The 19,019-nt window shown below is 28.8% G+C and overlaps 1 protein-coding gene and 1 long non-coding RNA gene across 9 annotated transcripts; one reads left to right on the top strand and one right to left on the bottom strand.

Annotated features, from left to right (window-relative positions):
* The first annotated feature begins 485 nt into the window (after window positions 1-485).
* Window positions 486-18,394, top strand: rau (RA domain-containing protein rau). Of its 5 annotated transcripts, none has more exons than XM_035087534.1 (10): window positions 486-806; window positions 1,625-1,871; window positions 2,254-2,365; window positions 2,902-3,493; window positions 3,563-3,695; window positions 4,164-4,397; window positions 15,502-15,758; window positions 16,564-16,627; window positions 16,720-16,968; window positions 17,088-18,394. In XM_035087534.1, exons 6-10 carry the CDS (start codon window positions 4,194-4,196, stop codon window positions 17,472-17,474), a joined length of 1,161 nt encoding a protein of 386 aa, XP_034943425.1. In that variant the 5' UTR covers window positions 486-806; window positions 1,625-1,871; window positions 2,254-2,365; window positions 2,902-3,493; window positions 3,563-3,695; window positions 4,164-4,193; the 3' UTR covers window positions 17,475-18,394. The 5 variants fall into 5 exon arrangements, with proteins under 5 accessions (XP_034943425.1, XP_034943424.1, XP_034943423.1 ...); XM_035087532.1 differs by lacking the exon at window positions 3,563-3,695 and having other exon boundaries at window positions 487-806; window positions 2,902-3,204; window positions 3,326-3,493; XM_035087533.1 differs by lacking the exon at window positions 3,563-3,695 and having other exon boundaries at window positions 2,902-3,505.
* Window positions 8,258-13,331, bottom strand: LOC118069424 (uncharacterized). Of its 4 annotated transcripts, none has more exons than XR_004690621.1 (7): window positions 13,210-13,331; window positions 12,890-13,081; window positions 12,733-12,810; window positions 10,730-10,819; window positions 9,965-10,050; window positions 9,188-9,412; window positions 8,258-9,070 (listed from the first exon to the last, which is right to left on the bottom strand). It is a non-coding gene; the product is annotated as an uncharacterized lncRNA (long non-coding RNA). The 4 variants fall into 4 exon arrangements; XR_004690623.1 differs by adding an exon at window positions 9,642-9,768 and having other exon boundaries at window positions 9,965-10,819; XR_004690620.1 differs by having other exon boundaries at window positions 9,965-10,819.
* Window positions 18,395-19,019: the final 625 nt, after the last annotated feature.

Genomic DNA, 19,019 nt, shown 5'->3' on the forward strand with positions numbered 1-19,019 from the left:
CAGCTATAATATCACGCATCAATTATTGTTCATAAAGAAATAATGGCAGGTTGATGAACGGATATTCAATGATAATAATTTTATCAAATAGACAACATGAAAGTAACGAATTAAACAGTATTAATATAATAAGCAAGAACAAAGTATAGAGGAAGATTAATTAAAAATAACAATTGTATTCCCCAGTGATAGAAGTCACGGTATATACAAACATTTTGTTAATAACGAAGGGTAGAAAAGTGCAATGTTTGCCGCACCCTAAAGGAGCGGCATTAAGGGAGTGCCAAAACAATTCACAGAATATCCAGACTGAAATCTATACGCAACATCAATCTTCATCCCTTCGATGGAATAAAAAAAAATCAAAAGCCGTAAATTATGTTATCGTAACGTTAAGAATATTTTACCATCAGTGTACGGAGTAAACTGTCCAATAAACTGTGCTTTCAACTGAAAATCAAAAAAACTCTCCAAGCAAAGATAAAGATGAATGAATGATCCAAAAAAAAAACAAGAATGGTACTATTTAGTAATAAAATTCGAACAAAGCTTACGTTTTGCAGAGTCTTATCTTATCTACAGCATTATTTGCTAGTGGATGATGTAATAAAGTGATAAATGATATCAAATAAAAAGCATATCTCGGATGAAAGAGTTTAAGTGTAGAGATAGATCGCAATACTCAAGTTTTATTTAGCGCAATGCAAGCGTCGATTCGGCTGAATGGACAGGAATGTATCACCTTGCAAGATGACATATATGTTTGTGTGAAATATATCAAAGCGATGTGCACATGCATATGATACGTAAGTATATTATTATTAAACAAATAAAACAAAACCTATATGATCCCTTGTGCTCGCGCCGTCATGTGTTGCAGGTGCATGTGGGCGATTGCTTATACATTTAACTGTGCTGTTGGATAGATGATAGATTTGCTTGGTGCTTTTACCATTTATTTGTATACTACTTCATACGCTGTGTACGTCATACATTCAATAATATAATACATACATGCAAGACTATTCAACATTCGTGAAAGTTGGTGTTGTGCACACGCTGTGGGAAAGTAACGCAACACCATGAGACCCATAGCCGGTTCGCTGGTTTGCTGGACCGCGATTCCCTGACTTCCAAAACTCCCACGAGACCATCCTTACACTTCTTGTGGTAATGTCATCAAGTTTAAACCTCAATTCATTCACCTCTTTTCCATTTCTTTTCAAATATTGCCGTCTTTTTCTTATTTTCACCCTTTGTAACTCTATTGTTACTATTTTTATTATAGTTTGTACCAAATATTTTTCATCAATTCATTTTATTTCTTTATGAAACTTTTTTCAAAGTTTCTTTTCCACGTGTTAAATATTAGTCGCTACTGTTGTATTACTTTTGTGCATGACAATTATTATTATGAGATTATGAATTATTTATTAAGCACAATTGTTCATTATTTAACATCGCTTTCATGCATTAATTGCTTCCTTCTTTTATTCTTTGTACATAAGTACACTTAATAATATCATTTATTGTTCTTAATAATAATTAAACTTTAAATACTCATATGAAAATTTTTTAAATCTCTTTTTTGTTATTAAACTTATCACTTTTTTCTTGTTTACAGAGTGGGAAAATATACAATTTACTTAGACAAGTGTTATTTGAATGTCACCTTGCGTATGGTATTTATTCAATACATTTCTACAGTTTATTACCTTATTTCAACAATCTTAATACGTTTCAATGGATCTAAGAACGACAAAATCAACAATTTTCATGTTGTCTCTGAATTAACAGAGAAATTATCTAATTTTCAAAATTTTTCTAAGAAAAAAACTCATCGAACAATCATCAACATTTAATATTTTAAGGTAAACTTTTTTCTTTATAATACATAAATTGATCTCCAATTTAAAAATTTTTTATATTGTGATAATTCTATTTCCATCTGTTAGTAAATTAATATATTTGCATTCACAAAAGATTTCAATGAAAATTCCAATGATAATAATAATAATATTATTAAAATTGTTCCTTTTACAACAAGAACTTTACATTCTTTTGTAAATAACTTATTTCCCAAAGACAGATACGTAATTTACACCCAACGATGTATTTAACTTTTTTTTATTATTCATTCTCTGTAAAATATAATGATATAACTGACTTTTTTGTAAATTGCATCCATATAATTATTATAAAATTGGGAAAAGATGGCAGCAACGTGTTTGGAACCGGAATTGATATTTTCAGCATAAATGATATTATACATTCTTTATTGCCAAGGTCAATATTATGCAGATGACTCAAGAGTCTCCTGATGGAACAAAATTTTCCTTTACCACCTGCTGTAAGGATATCAATGGTAAATTGCAAGATAATTTAAAAATTTTTTCTTAATAAGAATGTGCGAATAAAGGAATCATCATTGAATGAAATTAATTTCATTTTTCCTGTGAAGAAATATTTACAGTAATATTTACTCAATAACATACAATAGAATGTTTTTCTAACTTTAAAACTCAAGATAATTTTCACCACATCTAAGTATTTACTTCTAAATAAAAATAATTTGATAATCACTCTGGTAATAAAATGAGAATATTTGAGATATATTTAATATAAATGATATATTAGAGTTTGTTTAGTAATTTGAAAAATGGTATCCGCAAGAATCTTTTGAAAAAGATGAAAAGAAACAGTTTCACAGGCTGTATTAATGAAAAGGAACGTTACAAAATTTTTATCCTCTCTTTAATAGTAAATAAACCATTTAAAAGTTCTTAAAGAATTTAAGGTCACTTAAGCGAAATTTTCCTCATGGATGCATCTAATACAAGTGACTCCTTGTCTGTATAGACATGAAAGCAGTGATTCTTCTTTTACGATAATTTTTCATAGTGGAAAGAGAGCGAGCGTAAATAATACCCAACAGACAGGGTGGCTTTGGCTCTACTCTGAAGCAGAACAAACTATCAACAACAAAAGCGAGAAAAGGAGAAAGAACAAGTATCGTTGGACGCCCCCGCTTGTTTGACAGTGTAGGAGGGTAGACGGCCGTGCTTGGTAGTCGACAATCGGTCGCGTATAACACTTGTGTCCCCCTCCGAGTTGTACCGGACGTGGGCTGGTCGCAGGAGTAAGACGAACGTGCTACGAGAGGTTCAATTCTATGCGCCTCTTCAGTCTTCGCCTGGCTCTGGAGTAAGTAGAGTCTGATTTTTTATCAGTTCTGTTTTTATTTATATCAACATTATCTCCAAGTGATTAAAAAATATCATCAATGGAATATTATCATTGTTTACATAAAATTTTATATTTTTAGTTGTTTATGGTGAACATTAATTACTTTGGAGTTTATTGCAAAAAAGTGAAGTGTTCAGTGACTATTGGTGACTCGATTGCTGTTTCGAAAGACTTGGACTTTTGCACAAATTACGTGCGTAATTCCAGATACCTTTGACTCATTTTCTATTTGATTCGCATCCGTCAGGTGGGTTTTGAGGTGTGGTTTTAATATCTTTGTTTTAAATATTTTAAATTCTATATTTATTTCTTTCAGATTTAATATTCAAGAAATTGATATCAAAAAAATTCATTCTATAATAAATTAGCGACAAATTATATCTTTGATTAAAATGCTCCAATTAAGTGGAAGTTTATCGAAAGATAATTAATAATCTCTAACGTTCTGGGTATTTGTTTTTTTATCAATACCAAAATATTGAAAAGTTTTGATAAAAAATTTTAAACATTTAAATATACTAGAAGATGATATGTTAGTTATTTCTGTAGAACTTTTATCAAAGTGTAGTAAATGATAACTTTACTCAAAGTCAAACGGAAGAAATTATTACACATGTTTTACTACAAATTTTTTGTTTCGTCAGCAAATTCTTTTGTATTGGCATAATAATTTTCCACCAACACTGTGTATTAATAACTTGATATAAATTTCAATTAGTATCACCAGAGTATATAATCTTACTGATAGTAAGACAACACACGTGTTACATACCAAAATCGTATTTACATTATTTATTAGTTAATGCTTCTCAACGTTTCGGAATAAAATTAATCATTTAAACTATATTGTTATGTATTGTATTATATCGATGAGTGAATACTAGAAATATAGATATCTTTTTATCATTTGATTGTAGAACAACCAAGTAAAAGAAGAGATAACGAGGATGCTAAAACACGTGTCTATATCACCATGGAGAGGGAGATCTGACAGTGTGTCTCTTTCCTCTAGCAATGGAGATACCAGCAGTTGCGGAAGCGGAAGCCCAACCCCTAGTCACACTCCACCACCCTCACGAGCCTCTTCTTGTGCATCTCTAGCACTCACTGCTCTCTCTTCATTTTCACCCGCAGACACAGCACCACAACAGGTCAGTTTTTTAAAGACGTCATTATTTGTTCTGGTTTAGAAAATTTCAGACCATACCCTGTCATCAATCTTGTCATTTATTGAGTAAACAAGTGGATTCTCGTTACAGAATAATGTGAGAATTATTTTCAATATGTTAGCAAGCTGGAGACCAGTCTTTGTCGATGGTAAACCTGAAATTAGAAATGTAACAATTCATTTCCTTTAAGAAGATTATCAATAATATGGTTATTAAGCAATATAACTCACTTGTTTAAAGTAATTTAGCAGGAAAAATATTTCTGTGATTAATGATAGGTCATAGGTTCGATTTCTCAGTCATGAGAATCAATTTTTCTGGCCTTCATCTAATTTTCAATTCAGTCAATTAATTTCGAACAAATTTTTATATAATTTTATTCAATTGTTTATTATTATATTGGTAAAATTAACTGATTTAATATTATTAATTAATTATAATAATACTTTGGCTAGGATTTTGCTGTAAGAAAGAAGCTATTGACCAGAATGGTCACGCAAGGACGTCCTTAAGTACATGTTATTTTTATTCGTTTTTGTATTTGCTATTTATATTACTCAAGCAGTTTTTATTTTATCAGGTTATTAGAATTAAAGATAATTTCATACATAACTTGTCAATCATAAGATTGAAAAAAATTATGATATTATAGACTAAAAAATTCTCTAAGATCGTAGTGAGGTTTGAACAATAAAAAAAAAAATCATCTGTTGAACATAATGATCTGGAAGGGAAAAATGAAAGTGATTTTAATAAGTGTGAAGTTAACTTTGAGTAGACATGAAATTGCATTTCTATAAGGTTGTAAATTGCACATACATATGTTGTTGTTACACGAGACAACTATTCTGGAATTGAATATCTTTCAAGTTGAAGTAAAATTAGAAAAAAAAAAAAGTTGAATTGAATTTAAAGACGAGACAGAGTAAAGATATTCATCGAGTAGATTCAAAAGTGTGATATTTTTGGAACAATCATTTTTTATTCATCAAAAGTAATTTTAAAATTGTTTCCTTGAAGGTTCCCTTCGTATGCATATCTTTAGTATTCATTGCAAAGTATTCTATTCTCTCTCTTTTTTTCTCGGCGCTGCACAATGCTACAACAGGTCAGTTTACAAATGAAATTAATTTAAATGAAATAAAAATCCTCACTAAATGCATACACATTTATTTTCTTAAATTAAATTAACCTTTCAATTGGACTCATGGGCGTAATGTTTTACGCCAATTCTACTTTTTTTGTCGCCCACATTTTACCGTGGGAAGCTTGTCCTCGTGTTTGTCTCTCGAATATGTAGCTGGATCAAAAGAGAGAGTATGAGAGAAAAAAAAAAATAAAGACCACCATCAGAAACAAAAAAAAAAAATTTTTATGAAGTAAGACTACATCATGTTCGTGGTTTCTTTAAACTTCAACACATGGTTTAACTCCAAGTTTTTTTTTCCTCATCTTCCAATAAGTTTTTTCTCATCTCATTCTCTTTTCTACCTCATCTTACCTGAAGGAAATCCTTTTAGAGTAGTTCAAAGTAGTTTTGTATCTTGTATTGGTGTAGCTGCAATCAGGAAAAATGTCCAACCTTGATGGAAATTTAAAATATCTACACAGTATTACATTGGTATAATTTATGTGACTCGCTTGTACACATAATAAGCAGATGAAATGTAATAAGAAAGAGGAAAAGAAAGGTATAATAATATTGACATTTTAAAACAAAGGAATTTTCTTGTCACGTTGCTTCTTCCTTGGGCAATTACATCGTAGAGACTTCCTTAGCTCGTCCACTCGTACTTCCGGTCCTACTCTCTTCAACAACTTGATCGTTCCCAGCTGTCGGACTGTCTTGAGACCTTACATCCTGCAAAACGCTCGTGCGGGCGCCAAACCTTCAATCGCTTCAGATCCAGTTTCATTGGAAACTGTCCTTAATATCCATTTAAACCTTCACCAATTTTCAAGTTTAAGTATATCGACATTCTTTTGAAGCTCTCGTGATTAATATTCATGTCTTATGCAACGCCAATTGATGGTGATTTGTTGAAAGTTGATGAAGAAATTAAATTTTTCTCCAGTGTGATCACTGTCATCAGTTTATTCCAACGGGATCAATTGGAACTATTTTTATTTTATAATTACATATATTAATGAAACGTCTGGCAAAGACATAACGGCAGCTTTTAAATTAATCTAACACTAGAGTTTCATGTATTAATACCATTCTGTTCAACATCATTATCAGTTTCCAGTTTTTATATACAAATTATTAGATAATATACAATCAATCTTTATCAACTAGAGTAGTCTAGATGATAAATGATATTTTTAAACAAAGAGTAACATTTTTTTGTTTCTGTAGGGTAATACAAAATATATACAAATTCGTTCGTTGATGAAAAATATTTAACACTAATAGAGATGAGAAGAAAAAATAGAAGGTAACATCTATAAATAATTATCTAAAAGAGAAATCTATTGATAGAACAACAAATAAATTGGAAAGAAATTCTTCTTATAGAATATAAATATTACTGAAGAATATAACTACAGATAATTATTTAATCTATAATTATGTTTTTTTTCCTTTCATTTAAATGTATATTTCTAGAAAGATATCATTATTCATTTAACTATTATTGTTTGTGCAGTATCAAGAATGATCAGCAATTTTATAATATTATAAGCCTAATGTTCAAATAATAATTGTTACTTTCTGACAATAATTATCAACATTTTTCTAACCTTGGGAACCTTCTTTATTTCATAAAGACTGATTAAAATAAATTTCATAAGAACAATAACTATTGTAAATGTGTAGTCTTTAGTCTTAAATTCATGTCCTTATGAAATATTTTTTGAGTTCTTAAATTACATTGCATTCTGTCATTCTTTTTATTCATTATTTATAATGAGTATTTAAAATTTCTTTTTGTTTATTAGAAGATTAAAATATTTACACAATTTTAGATAAACTGAAAACTATTTTCATAAATTTTGATAATATTAATAGTTTAGATAATTAAGGTAATTCTGTTTTTATCTCACTCGATCGACACTCACTTCATCAATTGATGTTTACAGATTCACCTAGTCTGTTTATTAAAATGAACACTTCTGAAGATACTTTGATGATGAAGTAGCAATAAATGAGATCTCTCACATTCCCTTTCTTCTGTCATGGGTATACCAAGATGTGTTGAGAGTCTTTCAGTACTACTTGCAAACTTTGTTATATGACCATCTGGTCTCAAGGTTTTGCGTTGCAATTGCGTCAAATTTACAAGACCAGATGCATCACGTTCACATTTGTGCGGTCAACGACATATCGAATTAAGTTTTAAATATTTTTGTTCGTAATCCTTTTTTCTTTCTACACTTTGATGCTCCTTTTTGGATGTTTGCGGTTTCACAGTAGTACTTTGATGATATATATTATCGAAATTATAGTCTTGAATGGTCAAAAGCCCTTTGAAGGAATGAAGAATGAATAGCCGAATTCTCGTGGCTTCATTGCTGGTCGTCTCGAATCACGCGAGACTGCTTCTAAAGGTTCTCATGTTCATTGGAGCGGAAAATGATGAAATAAAATCACAGCTAGAGAGAACCTCTGCAAGTTTTTTTATTGTTATTCCAGGTCGAGAGCAATCCCCGATTCAAGGGCAATCTCATACTCGCGACTTATTGACACTTGGTCAAGTGAGATCAAGCAAAGAGGTTAAGTGAACACATCACGTCTAGTTTATCTGACGACTTTAAAATATTAACAGATGCCTCAGAAATCATGTGTACATAGAACAAAAAATTGTGTTAATTAGAACATAAATTCGTTTTTTGTTCAAAATAGTTTTAGGTGAAATTATTTAAATCAATGTCTTAGAAATGGAATATAACTGTTCCTCTTTTTATTCAGTTGGTCAACAATGAAAAATGATTAAATAATTTTTTTTTGGAGTAAATAACTATTTTTTGTGTAATAAATAGCGTGAGATACATTTCTAATGTCTTTGGCAAGTTTTTAACATTGACATTTGAGATTTGATGATTTCACTTTTATTCAAATTAAAACATAAGATAGGATTAAGTGAGCGTAATACTCTTGATAACCTTTAAGAAAATGACCAAAATCAATTTGATTAGCATATTGTTTTCAAGATATTATTAATAATGACATTGGGTTTTTTTTGTCTACTTATACGGTTGTTCTTATGATTTTTAACACCGATAACACTATTTAAATTTTCAGATAATCTTGAAAATTCTGTTATTTATTGAGGTTACGTCATAATTTACAAGTAATTATGATAAGAACATTTACAATTCAGAACTGATAGAAAATACCACCAAAGCAATAGGTGAATTATTTATTAAAATTACTCAAAATTCACTGATTCATTAATTAGTTATTCTTTTACTGAATTCTGAGACACAACACAGCTGAAGAAGAGATTTTTTTTTTTGAAACTTGAAAACTTTGATAGACAAAAAAGGGCTTGAAAAAATGTTAAAAATACATAGGGCCCTGAATATTGTGTCGTGTGTCGTACAAAAACCCATCAAGAACATACCGGATGTTCATTCACACGATGTTGTGCGCGTGCGCCAAGTACAAGCGTTGTACCGTGTCGGACCATTGGTTATTTCTCGTTTAAAACAATCTAGAAGAGGAAGAAGCAATTAAGTTAAATTTGTATCCGTTAATCATCATGCAAATTATTGTAGAACAACTAGATAGGTTATGTATAATTTAACAACAACAATAAACACATACTTACAGATATCAATTTTCAATTGAAAGATTTCGGTAAGATCCTTTGATCAACAGCTGTCATTTCCTCTTGAATCCCATGGCGTCTTGTCAAGAAGAAATAGGCACGCGCACACACCGGAAGTTCACTTGAGAAAGAACCTTTGTCTTGGAGCGCTAACCTCAATTAGGGATTCCTCAACACATGACAAGATGTAAACTTGAATTTTTGGTACCCTCGCCTACAGGCTTCCTAAGTTATGTCAAGAAAAAAAAATTAAAGCACGTAAATTGCTATGAACTTTCAACAGACATTGGAATGTAAATCTGTATTCTACTTTCTCTGATTCATATTAAAGACGAAGGATGAAATAATAATTATAATCATCTTCTTAAACAATGTATTTCCGTTGATAATGAAATATTTAGACGTTGATGAATGACGATGTTGCTCATAATATTTTGAAATTTTTCGTATATACCTAGTTGAAGGTTATTGATGATATTTAACAGTACTTTAAGACTTCTTGTAATCATAATGGTGGACAACAGGTGTAAGTTGGTCATCAAACATTCAATATTTCCAAATAGAAAATCATCAAAATTAACCTTAAAACATAACGTAAATACATCTTATGTAATAAACAATTTTTATTTACATCAACATGAGATATTTTTATGTTCAAGTAATTATTATGTACTTATTATGTATAATGATGTTTAGGATATTCAATAAGAGAAAGTAGAGTACTATATTTACACTTAAACACGTGAAATTTATATTAGTGTACAATGTTTTACTTACATTAGATGTTATGAAATAGCAGTCTTATTACGAGTCTCTACCAGCCGGAAATATTGCCCTTTGTACTATCGAGGAAATTTAAAAATCTAAACAATAGAAATAAATGTCTAGATTTATTTCTATTTAAATTTACAAACATCAAGTGTCCATATTAATTCACAATGTTTTGTTCTTACGCAACGATATCACCTTCGAATAAAATTACTTTGCCAATTCAATTTTTGAATATTCATCAAGTATTTTTTATATAAAAACTTATTATCATCACTTTAATAATTATTTTCTTTTTTTTAATGCTTATTATTCCCCTTACATTATAGATTCATTTATGACTATTTTTATCAACAAATAATTCACATAACCCTCATGAAAATTCATTTAAAATAACAATTAATCTATAAAAATTGCAAAAGTGATAGCTAATAATTCAAAGAATTCAAGTTCGCTTTATCAATAAATTTCACCGTTTAGTTTGGCAATAATAAATGTATAAAGTTCAGTTAAAAGTTAGGTTAAACACTAAACCCAATGGCACTATTAAATCCAGATTTCTCGTAAACAAAACGGTCAAAAGTTTCATAATTTTGTAATAAATCAATTCTAATTGTCAAGTTTTATTTAATATCAAATATTGTCATTTATCTTTAAATTAAATTTTAACATAGGTTTTCCCTATACTATACTATTGTTCATGATCGAACAACCTTAAAAGCATATTCGAAGGTTTAAAAATAGATGTATTTACGTGCGTACAATTGTACGTACGTATATCAGGTTTTTTTCGATATCTCGAGAACCAATGAAGATATTGACTCCAGACCAATTTTATTCAAAAGATAATGCAGTAAAGAAGATCTGAAAAAAGTTTAAACAAATTTGGTTCAGTCGTTTTTTTTTATAACAAAAAGACTGTAAAATAAATTGAGAAAAAAAGACATGAAATGGATTCTACTTATTAAATGATTAATATTGATAAATACTCAGGTCGATATTGAATTATTATTGTTGTTAATGACTTTATATGACTTTTAACAATTTCATATAAAATGTAGATACATAAAAATTTGATACAATTGTCACAAAAAATACAAAATGTAATAATAAATGGTCAATGGTCGTTAGAGCACAAAGTATCTCTAGATCCATTTTTTATTGTAGAGTCATAATTCTCTTTAATCTTATCAAAAGGACCAATATATTAAGGAGGATTACGATCCTACAATCATTACTCATTTTTAGAGATGAGTGATTTTTAATATCTTAGGGAATTTAGTACAAATCGTTAGGTATTTCTGTATATATATAGATGTAAAAATTAGTACGTGACTCTGAAAAGTGTATTTCATTAAAGAAGGAAAAATAATACGATTCGGATGTTAGTCAATCTCCGGTGTAGTTGGTAAGGACAATAAATGTAAAATCTACCTGGTCCGAAATAGACGGATGTCGGAACTAGATTCTAATTTATGGGGTTATGTAAACCAGGTCGTGTGACAGGTCGTAATTTCGTCGAAGAAAATGCGTTCGCACGAATCAACATTAAAGTTTCTTTTTCTAGATGCATTATAACGCGCACGAACGTCTATTGTCGTGCGAAATTTTCATCTTTACTAGGATATTTTATACCAGCAATACACTGTACATTGTATCATACCGTAGTCAGGGAATTTCAACAAGTATACAACCAAACATAAATTTCCTACTCTCCCAGGCTCTCTCGCGACGAGAAATAAAAGACGCGTCAACTCATTGTCTCATAGACGTTAATAAACACGTTGTTTTCTCGTGAAAGCGAACACATCACTCAAAACTTGATGTATGAGCATTTTTTTATGATACATTTATTTATTTGAAAGTGAGTCGAATCGTTTTATTTAATTACTATCAAGTTCTGGTAATCAAATACAGGATTCATATTTTGCTTACGATAGGCTCTTGTCACTCTGATACATGACACTTTATCATTAACAATTGAATAAACACATTTTTTTTCGTTATCTTTGTTGTGTCCTACCAATTAATTATTTCAATCTAATTTTTTGTTTCTCTTTCAAATCAGTTAACAACTAGTAAATTTGTTTATTAAGGAAGTTGAAACATTTCTATGCACAGATAAAATTTATATAGTAACTTTTATTAGTCAATCACTATTTTGGTAATTTTTACCAACCAGAACTGTACTTTTTACTATTAATTTTTTTGAAAGTCGTTCTAAAAATTTTTATTAATTAAAATAACCAATTAAAATAGTAAATAAAAGGACTTTACTATTTTTTAGACATTTTTACTAAAAAAAAAACCTAGGAATTTTTAATTTTTTTTGGCTGATAAACTTTACTATAAATTAACTAGTAATTTTACTATAAAATTTTATTCATGTGGTTAAATTGAGAGTCAAGTTAATTTAATAAAGTTTTGAAGAAATGTTTAATGTTTTGTTTAATACGATTGAAAATAGTGTGATAATTTTAAAAGCATTTTAACAGTTATTAACAATTAGAGTAAATTATACATAAGCTTTCATGGAGATCACATGATTCTTGATCAAAACTTCATTATCATACCAGAAGAAATGATAGTTATGATTTTTTCTAAAATATTATTAAATTAACTTGACTTTCAATTTAATCATAGAAACGTTCTAACCTCTTTAATCAGTTAATTATTAGATGAAAAAAATGTTAAACACCTGCAAGAAAACGAGCATATGGTAATTAATTAAAATATTACAAATGAAAGTGAATTGAAAGGTGCATAAACATAATTACCTTGAAAAGTCAAACTTCAAAAATGAAGGTATTTAATTTGACTTCTTGCATAAAAAATAATTGCTAGGTTTTTTTTTCCTATACCACAATTAAATCTTTTTGAGTGACTTTTAAAATTTTGTTAAGGGTCTCAAAGATTTCTTTTCCTTCAACTCACCTTGATTTCCTCTGTGTGTTTTTTCTAGTGGTAAAACCACTTTTCACCTTTTTAAATAGCTTTTCCAAGGCGACTTTGTATCTATAAAAATAAGCCGACAGTCACAAAGTAACTTTTTCTCATTTTCCTCGGTAGCCGCAAGTCTTTTGATCCTTCTCAAATAGGTAGAAAAACATCTTCCTGTTTAGACTCCTTAAAATAACTTGAAGGTTATTCTAGTGACTTGACTTGTCTTATTATAATTTCACTTGATCCAATAATGAAGATATTTATTGGAAAAATCAATAAAATTTATTTTAATTACTTGTAATTATACTTACTCATTGGGCATGATAAATAAAGATGAAGAGGTTTTGACGTTAAAATTGTAGTAATTATTTTTAAGTAACTTTTTCATGAAAATGAGATCACCGACATTCGCATGGGCTACTTTTTGCGTTTTCTTAATCATCATCACGCGACTATACTTTATATGAGTCCGGAAATACCAAGGACAATTTAATCAGCCTTATTTACTTTATTTTCACGTCTTTATCACTACACCAATCCGGAAGAGTAAATCATACTGTGAGCATCTCATGTGGGTCTTCAATTGTTTTGGACACCCACATCCGTCATTTACTCATTTGGAGAAATTACTTAATTATACTTACTTATACACATCTTATATAACTAACCTACTAATAAATACCATTTTTTGATATTAAACATTTAAGAGAGAACAAAAAAAAATTTAGTAAATGACATAATTTTCATTGCAAATCGGAATGTTTAAGAATGAAATACTTGAATTGTTTGCAATTTTTAACGCCATAAATAAACTATAGCAGTTCTGCAGATGAATGTTATAGTTTGGTTATGGCGTTCAACATCGTAAACACTTAGATGTTTTATTATTAAACACTGAGTGTTTTATTGCATTGAAAAAAATGTATTGTTGTAAGAATTATCGAGAATATTGTTGCAAATTTCTGTTAGAACAATATTAGATAGTTATAATAGCCATTTACATCGCTGAGAAGTAATTCATGACGCTACACACTCATAACCTCAACTTTGATTATGAAATTAGAGTATTGATGTCAATTGATTATAATATTTTTCATCATTGTAAAAAATAGTCGTTGACAAGATTGTATAATTTTGATAGCCTAATTTCTGAATAATATTTAAAAAATAATATTCAATGTAACTGCGAAAAGAATCTTTCCAAAACAAATATTTTAGATTTCGTCAATCAACTGTCTGGAAAGCCCTCACAGCTGTCTAATGAGAAAATTAAACACTTAAATTTTCCGGATTTGTAGTGTTTTATTGTTTATGTATTCACTTTAGCCACATAAACCTGGGAAATTTACTTCAAAAAATGGTATGAGGAAAGGAAAAAAAAATTTTCTTTTAATTTAAACATTAAAGACATGTCATTTAAATATAGTATATTTTTGTCATTAATGTGAACTGATTTTTCCCGTAGTGTATTTGAAAAAGAAATGAAAGTCATAAAAATGGACTAAGAATAGAAGGAAGTATATTTCAAGGGAAGATAAAATAGTAAATTAATGGAGCAAGATTAAGAGTTTGGAGCCAATCACAACGAAGAGCGATCCAACAGAGCGTTAACAGAAGGGTCAAAAGGGAGCTAAAGGATGTCTACACGTGCTCTCTTGAGCGCGTGCTCTCGTGTTTCCCTTCTTTCAAAGTTCCCTCTTCTTTCATTTCAAGTCTCACTTTCTGCTCAAGAAACTTCCGTTTTTTATTTTTATCCTGGCTTTAACTACTTCAATTATTACCAATGCTTCTTTCAAGGGTGTTTCGTTGTAGCCTCATGTCTTACCATAAAAATTCAAAAAAAAAATGTAAAAAAAAAAATTTGATTGTCGGAAATGATCCCAAAAGGAAGGATGTTTCCTTTTCAAACATCTTTTTCTGTTTTTTGGTGTTTAAGTGAAATTTCACGCCAGGTGTATACCTAAATTGAACATAATTTAAACACGATGATGGTAGGATTGATGAAAGGCTTATTTATTTCCAATGTTTACAAAAACACTAAAAATTCTTTCACGATTTTACTTTACAATATTTTCTTTTTGTGCTCCATAACCAATGTGTGTATTAATAGACGACACCATTAACATAATGATACAAAAGATTAAGTGAGAGTTGCTGAAAAAATATCTTCTAGAGTGATGTTATTACTTTATTTCTATTTAAACCAGTTCAGATTCAAGAACTCAATATTTATGTTAATACCAAGGGGAGTTTGAGCCAATGTATTTCTTGTAAGGTTGATTTAAGAAGAGAAATGAACAGCTAATATAAGCTCAGTTTATCACAATCTCATATACATAGTAATACAAAATAATAACTACGAACGTAGGTAGATTGAAAAATAGACTTGACTGCTCTCAATAGATGATTTCATGAAAGTAAATTTTATTTTTGATGACAGGCATTTATTTATTCATAAATACTGCTGATATTAACAATGGTGAAAGCTACATCATATGAACATGAACAAAAACATTTAAATATATTTATAATTAACATTTATTTATTATTCAATTTATTACATTTTATTAATTGGTTTCTTATTTTCCTTTTTTTTTTTACAGACAACGATAAAAGTATATGCGAATTGTTTACGACCGGACATCGAATATAAAACCTTATCAATAACGTATGAGACAACATGTCGAGAAGTTGTACAAAATTTGCTAAATAAATACCGCATGAGACATCGAGATCCAAGATTATTTTACATGACAATGGAAGTCACTGTTAGAAGAGCCAATGTACGAACCATTATACCATTAGATGAAGACGCCAGACCTGCTGTTTTACAGTCTTGTCATCCTCGAGGTGATTCAAGGTAATATTTCCTTCAACTTAAACTTTTTTTGCACACTGTACGAATTATTAATGTCGTTCTTAAAACGTTACTTTCACTAATGAGCATTCAAAGAACACTATTATTAATTTATTGATGAATAGTTTTATCGATAAAATTAAAATAAATACCAACTTGACAGTAGTAATCACGTTTATTAAGTAGAGATTATGAAATGAATATTATAATAAAATTGAATATTTAATCTGTTATTGCACTTGCGATAATTGTGATTATATATTTCCGCTTTTTAAACTTTTTCTTATCACTGACTAATAGTTTTCCAAGTATTTTATTTTTAAAAAAAACACTTCTTCTTATTTGTTGGTGATACATCTGTATTCTATTATATGATGAATCAAGTAATTGACTCATTTAACGATGTATACTAATTACATATAATTTAACAGAAATTAAATATTATCTCATTAAGTCATATCAGTTGATAAGAGCTTTCTATATTTAAAATTATTCCAAAATAGTCGCAATTTATTTCTGTTCACAAATGGTTAACAAGAAGTAATAAATATATATTTGATTGAGTTTTATGTGAAAAGTCACTAATTAATTACATGCAATTAACTAACAAGTGTACATTGATAAAACCTAACATTTGCTATCATTAAAACGCTTATAATTAAACTCATTTACATTGATTATTTTAACGCTTATTAAAAAATGTTTCACAAGAAAACAACAATAATCTATTAATAAGACAATTTTTTTCTTTATTATAAAAATGATGCTTTTATCCAATTGAATAATATATTAATTAATTTACTTGCAGGTTTTCATTACAAACAAGGCGCGGTGGTTTAGTTAAAATTTATGACAGCGCGTTAATGTCGGGAGTGAGTATACTTTATTTAATTAAAAAAAATTAACTCTATTTAATTTAATTAACCGTCAACTTTTAATTAATTTTGTTTTTTTTGTATTACAGTCGAAATATAAAAGCCTACTAATCTCCGAGAGAACGACAGTGGACGAACTAATTCAAATGCTTTTGAATTGTTACAATTCCACTGAACGAGTTGAACAATTTTCACTGTATGAAGTGTGCGAAAGTGAAGAGTATCAGAGGAAATTACATCCCGATGATTCGCCACTTAAAGTCACTCAGAAGTGGACGAGCATCGATCGACACCTTCGCATTAGGAGAAATCCAGACTACAACCCACATAGGAGAAAGGTAAAGATTTTTTATCCACTGCATTATTCGATCACCAGATCCTTCTTGATCGTCATCATTGTCTGATGCGATGATGACTCATTGTATAATAAATACATTGACGTAATCTTAACTTGCAGAGTATGTGGGCATCCGACACGACAATAAGTGTTGCATTATCTCGGCTTCATCTTCATCAACAGAACCACAAGATGTATCATCTATCGCAGCAGAGTTTGAATGATCAGACAAAATCTAATAATGACTGTACTTCTATCAATGCTCATTGCTTACTGCTTCGACAACGTGGGAAGAGTAAAGTTAATAATAATAAACACAGTCATAATCATAATCATCAAAGTCAGACTGAAAAAAATGCAAGTTCGTCGTCAAGTCAGGATTCCCGAAATTTAAGGGCTTCTAATTTGTCCAATGTATTGCCTCAGAGCTTACCATCAACACCAATAAGTCCTAAGCATTCACCGTCATCTGGCTTCACGAATTATGAAAATTATCTTTTTATTTAAAAAACAGTCTCTTTTGTAAATTTTAGGCTTCTATAAAAGCTATTTTCGTTGTAAATATCAAACTATTCAGTCCATTTCACCATCGAAGTTTGTGTGCATAGAATAGATCTATTATATATCTATAACATAGTGAAGCTAAATGATTAATTAAGACTTATAGACTTAATTGGTGACCAATGGACTAATCTGATCTGTTTTTGAAAGAGAAAAGCTAGGAGAAAAACTCCGAAACAATTTTTAATGTTATTTTTTTTAAAAGTACGTAATACTGCTAATTAAAATATTTGAAAGAGTTTAATAATAATGCACAATAAAAGTAGAAAAAAAAATATTCTAGCTTTTTTAAATAATTTATCAAAGATGTAAATGCAAAATTTTACTGATAAAATGTACACACTTAAGTTTAACTGAGTATTTTGTAAAAAAAAAAATTATGTTAACAAAAAGATAGAGAAATTGATCCAGTATTTGTTTAGATCGCTATTAATGTATTACTGATTATTATGACCACTTAGGTCGTAATAAATTTAATATACCAAGTCAATACAAAGAAAAAACTATGTCGTTAGATAATAAGCTAAACAATTGTACCAAAGGTAATTTCATTTTTTTTTTTTAATGAGTTCTGCGCATAGACTAATCACTATAAACATTTGAAGAATTAAGCGATTTTGTTTATCACATATTTCTAAGATTTATAAAGTTATCGCTTTTGTTGTATATAAAATTCATTTGTTAATTTATTAATATTGGTATTGTTTTCATTTTTTATGTTGTAATTAAATTTACCAATAAATCGATTTAATAATTAAAAATGAATCAATCCAGTGGAGAATAAATAAGAAAATTGATTGATACAAGCTTTCAAAAAGAGTTACGATAAAAATATGAATAAATATAGCTAAATTTTATGCAATAAATTTTTGTTGTTTGAATTGAACATAAAATTATTTCTAATAATTATTTATCACTTAGATAATAGAAATATTTATTTTTCGCAAGAAGATTAACAGAAATGATTCTTAACTATTTTGAAAACGGTAAGAAGGAAGATTCAAGGGTTTTAAGTTTCTCTGTTTCTTTCTTCTTTTTTTTCGTTTTACATTTCGGAGATTAACATCACAGCATTGACATCATTTTTTAACAACAAGAAATAAACTTTACAATGGTATTATTAAAATTTTTTGTTCTTTATAATTCTTTTTAAATTTGAAATATTTTCCTTTTCATTTTCAATAATCAAGCACTAAATTCTTCTCAATTGTATCGAAGATTAAAAATAAAATAACTCAAGATAACAATCGTATCTTATACTTGATTTATTTTTTAAATAAATAACAGACTATGTAAATGATTTGAATTTAATTGGGAATTTTACGTATAACAATCGAGATGAGATTTTATTGCTTGTTTTATAAAAATTCCTTCGATCATTTTACTTGTAAAAATTAAATAAATTTTTATGATTAAGATATATATTTTAGAATGGTCTTTTTCGTTATTAATTTTTTTTTTTTTTTCATTAAATTATTTATGTAAAAATTT

Source organism: Chelonus insularis, unplaced genomic scaffold (genome assembly GCF_013357705.1).
Source record: "Chelonus insularis isolate UGA/USDA-ARS -01 unplaced genomic scaffold, ASM1335770v1 contig_408_pilon, whole genome shotgun sequence".
Classification (NCBI taxonomy): domain Eukaryota; kingdom Metazoa; phylum Arthropoda; class Insecta; order Hymenoptera; family Braconidae; genus Chelonus; species Chelonus insularis.